At 44.1% G+C, this 19,164-nt stretch overlaps 1 protein-coding gene across 4 annotated transcripts in view; it reads right to left on the reverse strand.

Moving 5' to 3' along the window:
- The window catches only part of LOC145402094 (uncharacterized protein F13E9.13, mitochondrial), a 61,790-nt gene that overhangs the window by 17,860 nt on the left and 24,766 nt on the right, over nucleotides 1–19,164 (reverse strand). For all 4 annotated transcript variants that reach the window (XM_080274207.1, XM_080274208.1, XM_080274206.1 and 1 more), the window contains exons 5-7: nucleotides 18,938–19,137; nucleotides 18,450–18,577; nucleotides 6,142–6,262 (exon numbers count right to left, since the gene is read on the reverse strand). In XM_080274207.1, the coding sequence (XP_080130333.1) occupies nucleotides 6,142–6,262; nucleotides 18,450–18,577; nucleotides 18,938–19,137 (449 nt within the window). The remainder of the gene's footprint in view (nucleotides 1–6,141; nucleotides 6,263–18,449; nucleotides 18,578–18,937; nucleotides 19,138–19,164) is intronic.

The following is a 19,164-nucleotide window of genomic DNA, read 5'->3' on the forward strand; positions in this document are numbered from 1 at the left end:
TACCATATTCTTCCTTTGAGCACTATTTAGATTAGCCAGTAAAACTCCCTGACACTAGGATTTTGTCCTATATACCTCCATTCCAGCCCTACACTAGGGAGGTAAGTATTCCTCTCTGTTACCACCCCTTTTCCATTAATGGAAAACTCTTCTCCATAGCTGCAGCTTCTATGCTACATCCTTATCCCACCACCATATTACTGTAATTGGTCTTGGAGGGCCTCTTGTCCATCCATACAATGAATCAGTAACTCAGTGATTGTTCTTGAGAGCTCTGCACTGTTCATTAAACCTTCTGTAAACAGCTCCCTGTTCAGCCACCTCTCTACTCATCTCCTTATGGAAGGCATCCCTGACTGCATGTTTTTTTTTTTTCCCCTAGTTTCCTCCCGGGTGCATAAGTCCTCTTCTTCATCACCCACTCCTGGAGCACCATGTCCAAGAGTAGTAATTTGTGCTGTTGCACACACTCTTTGCTCCCTATATCATCAACATCCTTCACCAACTTCCTATTAGCTCTCCTGACCAGGAAATGGTCAATCTGACTACTATTTCCACCAAACTCATATGTACTAGTAATCAACATGCTCTCTCCTTTCCTATTTTTTTTTCCATTATTTAAAAAATATTTATATGCATTGCCTGCAGTGAGAAAAGGTGTGGGATTGAGTGCAGGATTTATACATGAGATCATCAGTATACTGTGGGATGGGTTAGGGGTGATGGTTTCCAACATGTTGGGCACTAGCACCCCGCCATCCTCCACTTTCCGCTTTTTTTAGGTAACTTCTACTTCTTTTAGTTTACTAGCAGAAAAATAATCATCATTATCAATTTCATCTAAAACTTGCAAATACTCAACTTTCAATCTGTCAAAATCTACCACAGGAATATCCTCTAATTTTTAACAATACCCAACTCAATCTTGCATCATCGTTGAATATACAGTACTTGGGGTTTCATTCTCTCAGGATTTATCTTGGAAAGATAGCCTCTCTTGTAAAATCTGCTTCCAAGAGATTAAGTGTGCTAAGCCGACTCCATGCCTTTCTTACCCTTGCACAGCTGTTGACTTTATATTTGGTTTTATTTGCCCCTGTGCAGAGTTCAACTCTCGTGTGTGGTGAGACTCCTCACATACAGCTCTTCTCATCAAGGTGGAATCAAAGGCTTTTTGTCTCATTAACTCTTCTCCTCTTACTGGCTCCCTTCAACCTCTATCTCTTCACCACATTGTTGCATCTTTATCTCTTTTCTATTGATACTTCAATGGTCACTGCTTCTCTGAACTATCTGCTTGCATCCCCCCACCACTACGGCAGGGGCACAGCACCCATCTAGCAGTAAACTCTCATCCTTTTTCTGTCAACTTTCTAATGCAAAAGTTAACTAACTATTACTCCTAGTCCTTCATGTATGTAACATGTCAACTCCGGAACTGTCTTTCTCTGCCCCTGTTACCTACTGCTTATCACCTCCAGCCTTTTAAACGCAGTGTGTCCAGGCATCTCGAAATGAATGGATCTTAAAATTGGCTCTGCATTATCTTGTTTTTATCAGGTGCCTGCCCTTTCCTTTCTTCCTTCCTTCCTTTTCTGTCTTTCTTTCCTCTTCCTTCTGTCTACAGGTGACTCTACATTAAGTGACCAGCCAAATGGTTTCCTGTACACCAGGAACCATTTGCTGTACTGTGCTGGGTAGTAACCATATAACCAGATTATGATGCCTGGTGGTTTAGCAGGTAATTAAGGCGCTCCAGTCAGATTGAGCTGGTGCAGATTTATATCCAAGGGGTGGTTGGAGTTTACTGCTAATGTAATATCACTCAGAGATAAGTGTGACTGGTCACTCTCATCTTAAATATCAGGACCAACTTGCCCTGGACTTCTACGCTTCTCATGGGACAACACTGAATTAGATGACGATGATTTTTGTCTAGGAGGGAACAGTTAGTGGGCTCCTGGCCTTTGGTTCCATCTTTCTTGCATTAAACACACACACACACACACACACACACACACACACACACATTTTCATTATCTTCGCTTGAGGGAAAAGCGGGTAAATAAATGCATGAGAAAATTGTGCAAACATATACCTTTTCTGGTTGAAAATGGCTACTGTTCCTCTCTCACCAGCTCAGATTAATTGTGACTAACCACTCATGTCTATGTGGCAGGCATCACGAGACACCAACATAGGAAATCACTGGGTGAACATGGGAGGTGGGAACGAAATAGTAGCATGGTAAGCTTATCCAGACATACCCAGAGTAGCAGGCAGGCAAGCTAGCCCTGTCAGCATTCTCCTATGCACTACACACATGTTTGATGTTTGACATGTCACAACTTGGCGTACCTGGACTGTTATGATGTTGGACTTATATCACAGTCCCAATAGGGTTAAAAGCTATAGAAATGACCTTTTTCAGAACAACTGCAAGCATAAACAAGAGGGATGACTTAAGCACTGTAACAGAGAAATATATCAGAACTCTTGAACAGAGGAAGAGACTACAGTACTGTACAGCAAAGAGATGTTGCACTGCTGAATGGATCAGACGTTCACGGAGATGATCTGGATGCATTCAAAGTACAGTATGCACATTGGTTTGGTGCCAAGAAACATCATGGAAAGTAAGACTAAAAGCATCATTTGAAAAAGGAGACTGTATGTTGTGTGGATGAAAAAACTGAAACACACTGATGAAAGAGAAGAAAGTTGAAGAGTGACTAAGAAAGGGAGAAACTTGTAACAGTTAAAGGGCTTGGAGGCAGTCATGGTCATTCCCTCTCATGGGTCTGTGTATCTTTTGTTTAACTGAATCATTACTGCAGTTAACCCGTTAACTGCCCATGGCGGTTTTTGGGGGGTGTCCATGGTGTGCAGACATAGGGGTAAAAATGAAATTTCCCAAAGGCCAAATTTTGTCTTAGGAACTGAGAGAACACATGCCAAAGTATATAGTAACGAAATATTAGCTCAATATTTACCTTGGTAAAGTCATTGATGAACATCGAAGTGTCTGATTCCCTATTGGAATGTATGGTTTTCGGTTTCTTTTTCGGTTTTGGCTTCAGTTTTGAAGGCTCAAACATGCTTGCATGGGTCAGCCTTGGTCACCATGGCACTATATTCGAAATTCACCTGTGCAGTCAGGGCTGTATTGAGCAGTCGCACTCAGAACGGCCCAGGCTGTATGGAGCAGTTAACGGGTTAAACAACCCAAGGCATAACGAGAATATAATATACCGAGTAGATCAGATGAGAGTGCAGTGTGTACAATATATAAATGTGTGGCTATTTGGAAAATCAGTAAAGGAAGATAGTGAGGCTGATTGGATAATGAGCAGAAGTGCAGTCAAAGAGAGAAGCCTGGAAAGGCGGAAAATTTATGGTACACATTGTGCCAGAGACTTCATGGCATTATGCCGTGACTACCACACATGAATTCTGGAACTGGGTGTTAGGGAACAAACACAGGCAGTCCTCATTATATATCAAGGATATGCTCCAGAATATCACAGTCTTTTCCATACAGCTGGTGCTGAAATCAAGGGAAACTGGGAAATCAGCTATAGAGGGAGCAATGAAACTTAGTAAGCAATTTTCAGTAAGTTACTCTGGATAGATAGACTACGTGTGTGTGGATGAGCGAATGAGAAGACAAGTGTTGGATGCAAGAATGTGGAGAGGGTGGGGGAATGGAGTCTCGGACCATCACTTAGTGATGGCCAAGGTAGAGCTGCAAAGAAAGTGGTTGAGGAGGCGAAGGGGAAGACAGGAGGAAGCAGCTCCTGTGAGAAGAGTGGAGAAATTGCAAGATAGTGAGAAAAGGACAGAGTATAAGAGCATAGTGGAAGAAAGATTGGGAAGGTATGAGCTAGAGCAGATGGAAGGGGTGGAAGACGTATGTAAGATATTCACGGAAGAGATAAGCGCAGCGTGTGAGGCGGTTTGTGGAGTGAGGAGGAGATGCAAGGGTGTGCAAGGGACAGCATGGTGGAATGATGAGGTGAAACGAGCTGTGGAACAAAAGAAGAAGGCATATGGTGAATGGTTGGCGAGTAGAGGTAGGGGAGAAGATGAGAGAGAGAAGAGAGAGGTATATGTGAGCAGGAGAAGGGAGGTTAAGAGACTGGTGAAGGAGAGTAAGAAGAAAGTGGATGAAGAGTTTGGGAGGAATCTGAGTGTGAAATGGAGGGAGAGTAAGAAATTGTTTTGGAAGGAGATAAAGAAAGTAAGGCAGTGTGAAAGGGGAAATAGTAGGGGAGTGAAGGATAGGAATAATAGATTGTTGGTGGAGAAGAGAGAGAAAGTGAGGAGATGGAAGGAGCACTTTGAGGATTTGTTGAATGTAGAGAGTGAGAGCAGTGTGAGTATAAGTGGTTGGGGAATGGCTGGGAGAAGAAGAGATGAGAGGAGGGAGGAAGAGATCAGTAGGTCGGAAGTAGTGGAAGCGATGAAGAAGATTAAGCTGGGAAAGGCCCCAGGAATTGATGGAGTGTGTGGTGAAATGCTTAGGTATGGGGGTGAGATTGTTGTGGAGTGGATATGGAAGTTGTGTAGATTGGCTTGGGAAGAGGGAAGGGTTCCAGAGGACTGGAAATCAGGTATAATTGTTCCTCTGTACAAAGGAAAAGGGGAGAGAGAAGTATGTGGTAACCATAGGGGTATTTGCCTTCTTAGTGTGACTGGTAAAATATATGGTAGAATACTCATTGATAGGGTTAGGCATATGACAGAGGAGCTAGTTGGAGAAGAACAAGGGGGCTTTAGGAAGGGAAAAGGGTGTGTAGACCAGATATTTGTTCTAAGATGTATAGTGGAGAAGTATCTAGAGAAGGGAAGGAAAGTGTATGCTGCCTTCATGGACTTGGAGAAAGCTTATGACAGAATAGATAGGCAAGGTATGTGGAAGGTATTAAGAATATATGGAGTGGAGGGGAAATTGTTGAGTGCTGTAAAGAGTATGTATGAGGGAGCTAGGGCTACGGTGCGAGTGGATGGTGAGCTGAGTGAGTTCTTTGATCTCAATGTGGGACTGAAACAGGGGTGTGTAATGTCTCCATGGCTGTTTAATATATATATGGATGGGGTTGTAAAGGAGGTTCAAGGTAGGGCAGTGGATGTTGGGGTGACCCCAATGAATGAGGGTGAGATTTGGAAGCTTCCGGTGTTGCTGTTTGCTGATGATACAGTATTGTTGAGTGAAGATGAATGGGAGTTGCAAGGTTTGGTGAATGAATTTGGGACAGTGTGTAGGAGGAGGAAGCTGAAAGTTAATGTAAACAAAAGTAAAGTTATGGTGTTTGAGAGGAATGAAGTCACAGAGTGTGCAGTGAGGTTGGATGGTGAGGATATGGAGAATGTGAGTGCATTCAAGTACTTGGGTAGTGTGATGAGTAAGGATGGAACTTTGAGGGATGAAGTAAATGAAAGGGTACAGCAGGGAAGGAAGGTTGTTGGTACACTGAAAGCAGTGATGAGAAATAGGGAGGTGAGTATGGAAGTTAAGAAGTCACTGCATGATGGTATTGTGATCCCTACCCTGACGTATGGAAGCGAGGCGTGGACATTGCAAGAAGGGAACAAGTCAAGAGTGAGAGCAGTGGAAATGAGTTACTTGAGAGGAGCATGTGGAGTGACGTGGAGGGACAGGTTGACGAATGAAGAAGTGAAGGAACGTTGTGGGGTAGATGTGGATGTGGTTGAAAAGATTAGGAGAAATACACTGAGGTGGTTTGGACATGTGGAGAGGATGGAGAGTGGGAGACTGACTAAGAGGGTGTATGTAGGTGAGGTGGAGGGAGGGAGAGGGAGGGGTAGACCGAGGATGAGGTGGAGGGATGGAGTTGAGAGGTATATGAGGGTGGGGGGGGTGAGTTGGGGGTAGGGGAGTCAAATGGTGGGTGACAGAGTGACCTGGAGGCGTTTTGTCTGCGGCCACCCTTTGCGGGATTAGGGCGTCGGGCTATAGATAGATAGATAGATACTCTGGACTTAAAAAAAAAAAAAGTAAGACATAATAAGGACTTGCCGTAACAGATTTAACATTGTCATCGTGGATGGACAAATCTTCCACTATTCAACAAACAGACAGACAGATAGAAATTACAATAAGATCATGAATAAACAAACCTTCCATCAGTCTTGAAATACGAGCCGACAATCAACCCATGCGCATCCATGAACCGGTGGACATTTTCCCTGGTTACCCCTGACCCCACCAACACTGGTATATCCACAGTTGCTGCTACCTCTGAAACAAGAGTTGATAGAAAATACAAACTCTGTGAGTGATATTGGTTGTAGTTTTATTCTCTTTTAAGGTGTCTGTCTAGTCTGTGTGCAGTATTTGCAGTTAGGCAGAAAAAAAAAATCAGGATGCACCACACTTCCAACAACCCATGAATCAACATTTGAATGAAAGTGCAAAGGCTGTGAGTGGTATTGTTTATACAGTAGTTTTATCTTGTTTAAGAATTTACATCTGTGTAGTTTGTGTATCTGTATTTATGTGTGGGGCGGGGGAGTTACAATGATGATGATTATCTATCTATCTATCTATTGCCAGATACCATAATCCCATAAGGGATGGCCATTTGACTCTGAGTTATTTGTTTTACGGGGAGGGGCACTAACCCTCCACCAACCCACTTGTTGACACGTAGAGAGAACGTATGGTATGGTTATCTGGTTACCACCCAGCGTTGTAAATGGTTTCTTGGCTTACAGGAAACCATTTGGCTTGTCACTCAATGTAAAGCCACCTGTAAAGGAAAGAAAAGCAATAAGAAGTGACAGGAAAGATGGGAGAAATAGGAAGAGGGGAGGACAGGAACAGAAAAAGAATGATAAAGGCTAAGGAAGAAGTAGGCAGCACTACATCAAGTGAGTGGATGATGGTTGCCACCACCTACCACTAATAACGATTATGATACATTTAATTTAACTTACTGCTCTTTGGCAGCCATGACCTTTCTTGTTTCACTGCCAAGTACAGTATGTTTAAGTAAACAATCAGTGTAAGAGGCAATGTAGAAAGACAGCAGCACAGAAGGAAAGGGCGGTTATAAATGGTACTACAGTACAATGATATGGAGGGGTGAGACTGAAGGTCTGCCAAAAAATCAGATGACCAATAGACAGACAAATGAAGAGTGATAATATGGAAGTTGTGTTTAAAGTACTAAGAGAGGATATGAAAGGAACTATACTCATTTCACTTAAACTTGGCCTAAAGTTGCTATCTCCATCTTGAATATTGTGTAACAAGTGATTAATACTAGAATATGATGCTAGTCATAAAGAAGTGCTGTGGAGCAGCTTTATAACTGCAGCAAATCTCTTCTGGCACTGAGTAACATGAAATAAGCTGCAGAAGGATGAAAATCTGGGTCAAGTCAAAGTGAAATAGGTACAGTATAGCAGAAGCGTGAAATAAAAGTGGTAGAGGTATGTAGAATGATAGAATTGTGAAAGAAAATGGAAAAGGTGGAGAGAAAAAAGTGAATGAAGAGATGTGGAAAGAAGTTTGGAATATTATAGCGAGAATGGGTCCATCTGCCAGAGCATATAGGCACCTCCCAGTTCCTGTTTTCATCAGTGTGCGATCAGTGATTCTTGTGTTCATATCTCCGCCTCTCATAATTTTTAGTTATCATGCATTACCTTTTATTTTGGCTCTTGTCACCAAACACAGTTATTTTCAGTGAAACATAGGCTAGGTAATTCAACTGATTTTTTTATTTGTGCCCTCTTAAAAGCAGTCATTATCCACTAGTTGGATCATTCATCCTGGTTCATGTCCGATGGCACATACCAGTACAGGTAAATACATTTTGTCATAAAAGATCAAATGCACAGAATGTACATAGCTGGTACCTGCACAACTGTTCACTCAGTGCCTTTAATACACTCATTTTCAATGTTATATTGCTTGTATATAATACAATGTGCAACATATGATGTATCATTTTGGAGCAGGCTAGATCAGGACTGAGGTGTCTTAATATCTAAATGAAAGGATACACTGAATGCACACAGCTGGTACCTGCACAGCCATTCACTTATTGTCTTTATTTCAAAAATTTGTAGTGTTACTGTATATAACGTGCAATATACAATGCTGATATTCATGTCTTGTTTCAGCAAGGCTAAAGTGTTACTGCTTGGATCCTTGACCCACATGAGACCACTTCTTTCACCATGTGAACATCTGACAATACATGCCATTAGTGATACAGGTCATGTTATGTTTCTATCTTTACCTAATTAATTTTGTGTGGCAAAATTTCAACATAAATACAAATACCATATGAGTGTAATTTGAATCTGTTCCTCCATCCATCTATCCATCATCCAATCCTATGTTGGCCCATGAGGAGCATAGGAGCCCAGGGCTAGGCAAGTTGGTCCTGACATTTAAGATGAGTGACCAGCCTCACTCATCCCTGAGTGGCATTACGTGAGCAATAAACCCAGCCACCCCTTGGATATAAACCTTCACCGGCTCAATCCGACAAGAGTGCCGTAATTACCCACTAACCCACCAAGCGCCAAAAGTTGGTTATATGGTTACCACCCAGCATAGTAAATGGTTTCCTGGTGTACAGGAAACCATTTGACTTGTCATTCAGTGTAGAGTCACCCACAGGCAGATGGAAGAGGAAAGAATGAAGGAAAGAAAGACAGAAGAGGGAGTGTAAAGGCACCTGTAGGAAGAAGGATGAGGAAAGAATAAAGGAACAAAAGACAGAAGGCAATGGAAGGAAATAAGGATGGAGGAGAGAAAAGGGCAAACACCCAAGAGCAGCACTACATCGAGTGAGTGGATGGTGAGCGTCTCAACCTACCATAAGAATCTGTTCCTAACTTTTATAATGTAAATTGGGGGAGGTGGTGGCTGAATTGGGAGAGAGATGGCCTACTGTCCTAATGGACCCAGGTTCGAATCCCGGCTGGGGCAGGGAACAGTTTAAGGACTTGAATTTCATTACACAGTCTTTGCTGATATACCAGAAGACCCGCCAACATGTTGCAAAAATACCCCCGATAATACCAATACATCAGTCAGTCCTGTGAGACAGACCTAGCATGTATTCAACTGGGAAAGTGGGAGTTTGTGCCTAAGTAATGACATGAGGAGGTGTTTGGTATGTAGGACTACTAGGCCTTGGGGAACAGGCTGTGAAGCCTATGCCCAGAATATATATCTATCTATATATATATATATATGTTAAGAATACCTGGAGTAGATGGGAAGTTGTTGAATGCTGTGAAGAGTATGTATGATGGTGCAAAGGCTGCAGTGCGAGTAGATGGTGAACTAAGTGAATTTTTCTCTTTGAAAGTTGGGTTGAAACAGGGATGTGTCATGTCTCCATGGTTGTTCAATCTGTACATGGATGGGATAATAAAAGAGGTACAAGGTAGGGTAGTGGATGTTGGAGTGGCCCTGGTGAGAGAGGATAGTGGTTGGAAACTCCCTGTACTGTTGTTTGCAGATGATACTGTGTTGTTGAGTGAAGACGAAGGGGAGCTGCAAGGCTTGGTGGATGAGTTTGGGAGAGTGTGTAAGAAACGGAATCTAAAGGTGAATGTGGGGAAGAGTAAAGTGATGGTCTCTGAGAGAGGTGAAGTCAGTGAATGTACAGCGAGGTTGGATGGTGAGGAATTGGAAAATGTGAGTACGTTTAAGTACTTGGGTAGTGTGATGAGTAAGGATGGAGGTTTGGAGGGTGAAGTGCTTGAAAGGGTACAGCAGGGAAGAAAGGTTGCTGGTTCTTTGAAAGCAGTGATAAGAAACAGGGAAGTGAGCATGGAAGTGAAAAAGTTACTACATGACAGTATTGTGATACAAACTCTAACGTACGGAAGTGAAGCTTGGACGTTGTTGGAAGGACACAAGTCAAGAGTGAGAAGAGTGGAAATGAGTTATTTAAGAGGAGCCTGTGGAGTCACATGGAGAGACAGGCTGACGAATGAGGATATAAAGGAGCGTTGTGGTGTGGATGTGGATGTGATAGGAAGCGTTATGAGGAACACACTGAGATGGTTTGGCCATGTGGAGAGGATGGAGGGGGGAGAGACTGACGAAGAGAGTGTATGTGAGTGAGGTGGAGGGGGGAAGTGGGAGGGGGAGGTCAAGGATGAGATGGAGGGATGAAGTGGAGAGGTATATGAGACAGGGGGTGTGTGAGTTGGGAGCAGGGCAGTGAAATGGCGGGGGACAGGGCGACTTGGAGGCGATTTGTTTGTGGCCACCCGAAACGCGATTGAGGCGTCTAGCAATAGATAGATAGATAGATAGATATATTTATATGGGTGGGGGCACTCACCATCCACTCACTCGATGTACTGCTGCTCTCGGGTGTCTGCCCTTTCCTGTCCATCCTTCTTTCCTTCCATTCTCTTCTGTCTCTCTTTCCTTCATTCTTTCCTTGCCCTTCTGCCTATGGGTGACTTTATACTCCCTCTTCTGTCTTTCTTTCCTTCATTCTTTCCACTTTCTCCAGCCTGTGGGTGACTCTACACTGAGTGACAAGCCAAATGGTTTCCTGTGGACCAGGAAACCATTTACTACGCTGGGTGGTAACCATATAACCAAATTTTGGCGCCTGGTAGTTTAGTGGGTAATTATTGCGCTCCAATCGGTTTGAGCCGGTGAAGGTTTATATCCAAGGGATGGTTGGGGTTGATTGCTCATGTAATGCCACTCAGGGATGAGTGAGGCTGGTCACTCTCATATTAAATGTCGGGACCAACTGCCTAGCCCCGGGCTCCTACGTTCCTCATGGGGCAATGTAGGATTGGATGATGAATGGATGGATATATATATATATATATATATATATATATATGTACAGTATATATATATATATATATATATATATATATATATATATATAAGTACCCTCATGTCCAACATGCGTTTATTCAGCACGATTCGCATCCAGCACGGAGAGCAAAAAATTAGTATGATTTAATACAATTTAATTACTGCAACACGGGTGCGTTAGCATAACATGGACGGAGCTCCGAGAAGTGGGTGAATTAAGCAGAGTTTGCTTCTAGCATGATCACCCCCGGTCCAACACGGTCATACTGGACATTCCCGTGACGCTGACAGCCAATCAAAACTTGCGATCAAGTAGCCTTGCCCGCCCGCTATCGTGACATGATCGTGATGTTGCCCAATTAAAAACGCTTCTGCTCTCAAGTGATGTTTTGTTTAAATTTCTCCTGCCACAGCGCCACTCAGTTGCATAATTCGCATTGGAAGGTTTTTTTCTCGCCGCATTTTCTGCCCTTGCTACTGCATTTTACCCTGCTCACGATGCCTAGGAAGCCTTCTGAGAACCCCATAAAGTGGCAGCACCTCCCTCAGGCCACCAAGCTAGAAATCATCGAGAGGAAGAAGAAAGGGAAGAGGAAAGTGGACATCGCCAAGGCCTACGACGTGAATGAAGCCAGCGTGAGGACCATAATAAAAAACCAAGACAAGATCTTGGCAACAATGAAGGCTTACGGAGTGCTAGGACAGGCAGAAGCAGGACCTTCCATGGATGTGGACGAGGATAGTAATTCTGAGTGTGATTTTGAAGGATTTATGAGGGAGATTGAGGAGGAGCAGCAGCTATTACCCGCTAGTGACGCCACCAGCCACCCTCTGGGGACCCAGTAGGACTATCTACAGCCTCAGACACCACCTTCCATTCCCAGCAAGCCCACCAACACTATCCAAAAAGGTTAGTTATCATTCATAGTACAGTACCATTTATTATAATTACAATAGTACCAATATATGTATAGGTATATGGTAGGTATTTAGGGCGACTTTTCCCAGGGTTGCTGACATAATTCATTTTTCCCCATAAGCTCTATTGTTTGTCCAACACATTTCTGGTCCCACACGGGACCTGTGCATGACAATATTACCTTGTTGGACGTGAGGGTACTGCATACAGTATATATATATATCCATCCATCCATCCATCATCCAATCCTACGTTGCCCCATGTTGAGCATAGGAGCCCAGGGCTAGGCAGTTGGTCCTGACATTTAAGATGAGAGTGACCAACCTTACTCACCCCCGAGTGGCATTACATGAGCAATAAATCCCAACCATCCCTTGCATATAAACCTTCACCGGCTCAATCCGATTGGAGCACAATAATTACCTACTAAACCACCAGGCACCAAAATTTGGTTATATGGTTACCACCCAGCGTAGTAAATAGTTTCCTGGTGTACAGGAAACCATTTGGCTTGTCACTCAGAGTAGAGTCATCCATAGGCAGATGAAAGAGGAAAGAATGAAGGAATGAAAGGCAGAAGAGGGAGTGTAAAGTCACCCGTAGGCAGAAGGACGAGGAAAGAATGAAGGAAAGAAAGATAGAAGATGGAAGGAAAGAAGGATGGAGGAAAGGACATGGCAGACACCCGAGAGCAGCTCTACATTGAGTGAGTGGATGGTGATCTCCCCCACGTACCACAAATATTTATATATATATATATATATATATATATATATATATATACAGGGTGATTCATAAGTCCGTGAAACATTTTAAAAATTCACCACTAATAAACAACGCAACAGACAGCACATTACACAGAAATATAGGTAAACTCTCCAAGTTTTTTTACATACTTTACAAATGCTCAGTGTGTCCACTTTTGCTGATGCGGCAGATATCTATGCGGTGAATTTCTAATATGTTTCACGGACTTATGAATCATCCTGTATATATATATAGTAACCCCTCCAATATCCGGATCAATAGAGCCATCGGTAGGTTCGGATATTGGTTTCGTCCGGATATTGGGCCCCAGCTTATGGACTTGTACTTATGGACCCTAACTCAGAGAAACACCTATACAACTCCCTCCGGACATGCATAGCACCTATTTAACACCCAAAGCACACCAATAAGGCACATAAATGACTGAAATAAATGCAAGAGAAACATAAAATGTGGGTTTAGAAGTATGTTCATACATTAATAAACATTCTGGTACTTATGGACTCTAACCGAACCTAACTCTGAAAAACACATTCCTACTGCACATGCATGAGGTAAGTATAGTATGGAAAAAAGTACAGTATGACACATTCTGGTAAGTATAGTATGGAAAAAAGTACAATATGAAACATTCTGGTAAGTATAGTATGGAAAAAAGTACAGTATGAAACATTCTGGCTACTTACAGCAAGTCCCTGGCCACCTCGATGAATAACCGCCTCCTCTCGGACTCTGACAGTAAGAACGATTTCCTGAAGCACTTGCAGTACACTCTTCCTGAAGTCTTGCACTGAACTTAGTCAATAACACACAGAAGTCCGTTCTCTTCACAGTGTTCACTTTGGTCCAAATAATGTTCCATTAAATTTTAGTGTTGCACATTAACTTTTCCCAAGTTTTTTCTATTTTCCAAAGCCAAAACAAAGAAGGTTAGTTACGCTAAATTTCTTTTCTACTGAGTCTTTTCTCTCATTTCGAAAACCTTAACACAACACATCGTTTTTTTCTCTGCACAACACTCAATATTCCCGTGTGGTCTAGTGGAGAAGTTCTTGCTGTTTATTCGCTGTCAGAGTCCGAGAGTATCACTGGCAGGCGACCAAGGGGTGCATCGGTGGGTCGTGGTGATGGCGTACCGACTACAGAAGACTCTGAAGATAGCCGCAAACTCACATCGAGCGGTGACTCCACTGTAGCTGATGTGCTGGGCTGTGGCTCGGAGCATGAGGGCCTGTCTTGGGGAGGCAACGGAGTGGAACCAGGGCTTGGCACAGCGGGGGTCACGGGCCTGAAAAAACTGTCAATCGTTGACTGACGCAAGGACCGACGATTCTGGCGATTGATGATGCGCTGCCGGAAAGCACGCACTTCCTCCACGAGTCCCAAGGGCCCCATCTCCCTGTCGCAGTCCGGGTGTTCCAGGTAGTCTAGGACGAACTCTAGATGTTCCCGGAGTGCGCTCAGCTTGGGGATGGCTGGAGTAGTGTCCTGCTGAGAGGAGTCCGCATCATCATCGCCTTCGTCGTCGGAATCTTCAAGTTCGGGACTGACACCAGCAACCGAAGACGCGATCTCGATATCAGACAACGTCTGATACCCAGGATCGCCCTCGTCGTCGTCCAACCACTCACGAACATCGTCCACATCAACATCGTAGCCGTGCATGGAAGTCATCCACGTCAAACCCTAGGAAATCGTACTCCACATCTGTTCCGAGAAGCAGACGAGACCAACCATTTTCAAGAGTTTTCACAGGGACTTCCTTCCATGCACTAGCCCAGTTGTACAGCACAGACTTGATGTTGTAGCGGCGAAGGTTTTCCAAAGTCCGCTTGCCTCGAGTGTCACGTCCTTCCCTGCGCTCGTCCTCGTCCTCGAGAACAACCATCACCTCGTCCAGGAACTTCCGACGGTACAGGCGCTTTGTTGCCATGATCACTCCTTGGTCCATGGGTTGAATGAGAGCAGTCGTATTAGGTGGCAGAAACATGCACCTAATACGGCCATTCTCAGCAACCAAGTCCTTGTCGCACGGGTGGGCAGGTGCATTGTCGAGGAGAAGGAGAGCCTTTACCTGGTCGCGAGGAATTCCCATTGTCTTCGTCTGGTACTGGATGGCCTCCTTGACGAAGTGACGGTGAAACCAGTCTTTGAAAATCACAGCTGTGAACCATGCTTTCAAAGAATGGTACCATACGACAGGAAGGACATCCATCACCCCACGAAGGCACCGAGGCTGCTTTGCACGGCCAACAATAACAGGCTTAAGCCGGTGCATGCCGTTAGCATTGGCACAACACAAAGCAGATATCCGTTCCTTAGAAAGCTTGCGGCCAGGTACACGCTTCTCCGTCTCATCGGCTAGAGTGTTCGTTGGCACCGAGCGATAGAATAGGCCAGTTTCGTCAGTGTTATAGACTTGACCGAGAGTGAGGCCCTTCCTGTCGATCAAGCCTTTCACCTTGTGCCGAAACTCGTCCACTCCATCCTCGTTAGCGTCCAATGCTTCGCCATGTGCTTTACGGTTAGTAAGGCCATGTCGCAACTTGAACGCGAAGAGCCAACCCTCGGATGCCTTGAAGTCTAGGGCGTCGTGAAGCCTTGCAAACTTCTCAGCAGCAGCCTTCAGCTCCGTTCCACGTACCATCACACCAGCTGCACGTTGCTGTCGATACCAAATCAACGTGGAGCAGTCGATTTCTGCATACTTGGGGGTAAACATAACCTTCCTCTCCACGTTGCGTTTGCTTCTCGACGAGAAGTCAGCCGTGTACTGCATGAGCTTGTCTCGGGAATGCTTGATATCGAACAAAGTCGACCGGGCGAGGTTGAACTCGCGGAGAATGCATGAAGAAGACCACCCCGCATCAACTTTCTCCAATATCTCCCGTTTCTTCTCCAGAGTCAACACCACTCTCTTCCTTTTCTCAGGAGGCAGGGCCATCATCACACGCACTAAGGGGAGGGCAGAGAGCAGCAGGAGGCCTTGCAGCAAGTACGGCACCACCACAAAAGTGAGCACGTGGGCAGCCATGGCGAAGAGCGTAGGTCCAGTCGCGGTGAGAGACAGGCGGGAAGTGGGGAGGATGCAGCGGCGCTCTATCGGACGTCGGAGGAATGACGAACCAAAACAATGCTCTCACGCGGCGCGCGCGGCAAGTTCAAATTACGGACGGCAAAAAATCGATTTTTTTTAAATTTTTTTTTGGATTTTCGGACCATTTTGGGAATGTTTGATCCCAGGACGATAAGGTCCGGGTAGTGGGGATGTTCGGTTATTGGGCGTCCGGATATTAGAGTGATTACTGTATATATATATATATATATACCTGTATCGTTTTTGTTTTCGTTTTTAAAGGCTCCAACATGCATGTGTCGGCCTTGGTCACCTAATGGCGGCTCTCCACGCTGCACGATCCATTGCAGCCTCCCTGTTCAGTCCCTTAACCCTAAGGTCACACTTAATGACCTCGTCCCATGTCTTTCTCGGTCTACCCCTCATAACCCCACCCCCAATATTAACACTTCTCATCTTCCTCACCCAGTTATCATCCCCCATCCTCTCCACATGTCCAAACCACCTCAATCTACCTCTCCTCATCACAACACCAATACACTCCAGTCCCATCCTACCTCTCAACTCTTCCATTGTAAACCCAGCCCCTCCAGGTCTTGGACACAGGGACGCACTGCACATCCACCTAATCATTGTCATTTCTGTACGTCTGAGCCGGCGAATATCTTCCTCCTTTACTGCCCAGGTCTCACTGCCTTACAGCATTACACTCCTAACACATGCTGCATACAAAGACCCCTTAGCATGTAGGGAGAGCCCTCTCAATGTCAGGAGAGGCAAGAGCTCCCTGAACTTCTTCCAACCACTTCTCACCCTAGCCACAGAGCTAGCTCCAGCCCCACCTCCAGCACACAACATGTCTCCCAAATAACAAAACTCTTCCACACACTCAAGAGATTCACCAGCAAGTTCAATCCTTTCACGTCTGACAATCTCCACCAGCTGAATATATATATATATATATACACATATACAGAATACACAGCACCCTTGCGTCCAGTACGCATTTATCCAGTACTATTTTCATCTAGTACAGTCGGCAAAAAAACAAAATAATTTACTACTGTAGTATGGATCTGTTGGGCTAGTACAGATTGGCAGCACAAAGTGGGCCAAATCTGAGGAGTTCTTCTCTAGTACTGACGTGCTGCACACAGTGTTTCCCGTGCGCCCACAGAAAGATGTCCAACACCAAGGAACATTTCCCTAGTACAGTACTGCTGTGCCAGTCCAGTATGCCTTCCTCGTTACTCGTGACAGTCAAATTGCAGCATTGCACTTCCCATTGATGATGAATATGATGATATGTCAGTGTGTGACTATGAGGGATTTATGAGGGAGGTTGAGGCAGAGAGGCCTCCTCAGGATCCAGAAGGCCCTCCTCCTAGGGGTCAGCAGGACTTCCTGCAGCATCGTAAAATCCCTCACCCTTCCCCCCCAAGCCCATCACCATTCATCTTAAAGGTTGGTAAAATCTTAGTTGTGTCAAAATGTAGTTAAATTGAATTCGGGGCGGACTTTTTCAAGGCTTGTCTGACATTATTCTTTTTTCCCATAGGGTCTGTTGTTTGTCCAGTATGGATTTAGTCCAGTACGGTAGTAACGTCTGACAAAAATACCGTACTGGACGCGAGGGTATTGTACATACTGTGTATATATATATATATATATATATATATATATATATACTGTATATATAAAAGCCATAATACCTCAAGAGATTACTGTAGAAATACAGTAAAACCTCAATATAACAGACTTCAGTAAACTGGAATTCGCTTTTATCAGAATCAAGGAGCTACTGGATTAAATTCATATACTGTATCAGAAAAAGTCCGATAAAGCCAGAAGCAACTGCCTAACCACTTCAGCTATGTTCACCACAATATGGTAAATAAAAGACATGTTTATCAGTACACTGTGCAGTATTATTATATGTATTATACAGTTTGATTATTGTAGTGAATGTATAATACAGTACAGCACTGCAATGGTAGTGAAAACGTTTAAAATTCCATTGGTGCGATCCGGACTAATGTCTGATACATCAGAAACAGTCCAGGGTTAGCAGGGGGAAGTCCAGATGTCGCTTTTATTGGAATTTTGCTTTTTTTCGGAATGGCTAGGGCCCCAATTAGTCCATTATAATGAGGTTTTCCTGTAATGGCCATGATCTTTTTACCAGATGATCCTTTACAACAACCCATGTATAAGTTTTGATTAGCAGCTGTAATTTTTCACTTCTGTGTAGCTAGACAGTGTTTGCAAATATATGCAGCCCTAGGTGCATTTCAAATCCGAAACTCCAGTCTTGTCCCATAAAAAATTGCGAATTTGTGGTAGAAAACAGCAACTAGGTAGATATTTGATGTGCCATAAAAAATCACGAGTTTGTAGTAGAAAACTGTGACTTGGTAGATATTTATGTCCCATCGAATATCAAGCTGTCCTAATGTAATCACAGTGAATTCAAGATTCTACTCTGCACAACAGTTGAGAATAAGGGACATGGTGAGGGTGGCGTGTCACAAAAGGAGGGGTCATTGCTGAGTAGGGACACAATGCATGGAAGCTCATTTGTCATGATCATCCCTACCAGAGTGGTATATCATGGAATTCTATTGTTGTTGTAGCCCCAGGTTCATCTTGGTTTGAACTCAGTGGATGGCAGACAAAACCTTGTGGAATCCCATATCCTTCTTTTTGGACAATAGCGAGGGAATTAAGGGATGTTTGTATAACTATAAAGCAGAGCTTCCCAGTTACATCAGTACCACCACATGCAGGCGTATATACTGCTCCGGCAAAATCATGCTGTAGATGGGTATATTGAACAAATTTACCCTTGACTTCCCTCTCGTCAGCCTCCTGCCCTGTAGCTGAGCCAGTCACTATCACTCCATCTGCCAAGAAGAATTTGGCAGCCTGTGCTGTGTCCACTAAACTCACATCTGCAGTTATGGCATGTGCACTGGAAGGTAAACAGTATAAAATGTAGCAAATACTGCAACTGAAGAATGAATGCACTAACACTATTACTGTCCAGAATACTGTATTTACCCCCTCCCCCCACACATAAATATAAATACAGTATTGTCATCATTGTCATCAATCTTCATGGCTTATTTTTGGCACCTAAAGATGGAGTGACACAGGATTAAAAGATCAAGGGAAGAAAAGGTATGAATGAGAAAAAGTTATATACGGCAATGGGTCAGGCATTCATTTACGCATACAAAAATATAGCTGTTTACTTGTTTAATGGGAAAAATACACATAGTCACATACACACATTCATGATTCCAGTCCACACAAACACACCTCACTGCACCTGTGTTTTTTCTTGATATCTGCAAACACCAGAACTGGCTGAGCACCAATCGCCACCTGGTAGCGAAGGAGGGGCCCTGCACACCCATCCATCATACCTTCATCCGCCACATGTGAAAAAACGAAACACTCAGCCCGGATGAACTGTAGTCCACTTGCTTGGCTCACTGCTAGGGCCTGTGTATTCCCTCCTGCCAAGATCTGAAGTGAGGCCAGAGGAAACCGGGC

The sequence above is a fragment of the Coenobita brevimanus genome, chromosome 57 (assembly GCF_032717465.1).
Source record: "Coenobita brevimanus isolate Jiangsu-jjx chromosome 57, ASM3271746v2, whole genome shotgun sequence".
Classification (NCBI taxonomy): domain Eukaryota; kingdom Metazoa; phylum Arthropoda; class Malacostraca; order Decapoda; family Coenobitidae; genus Coenobita; species Coenobita brevimanus.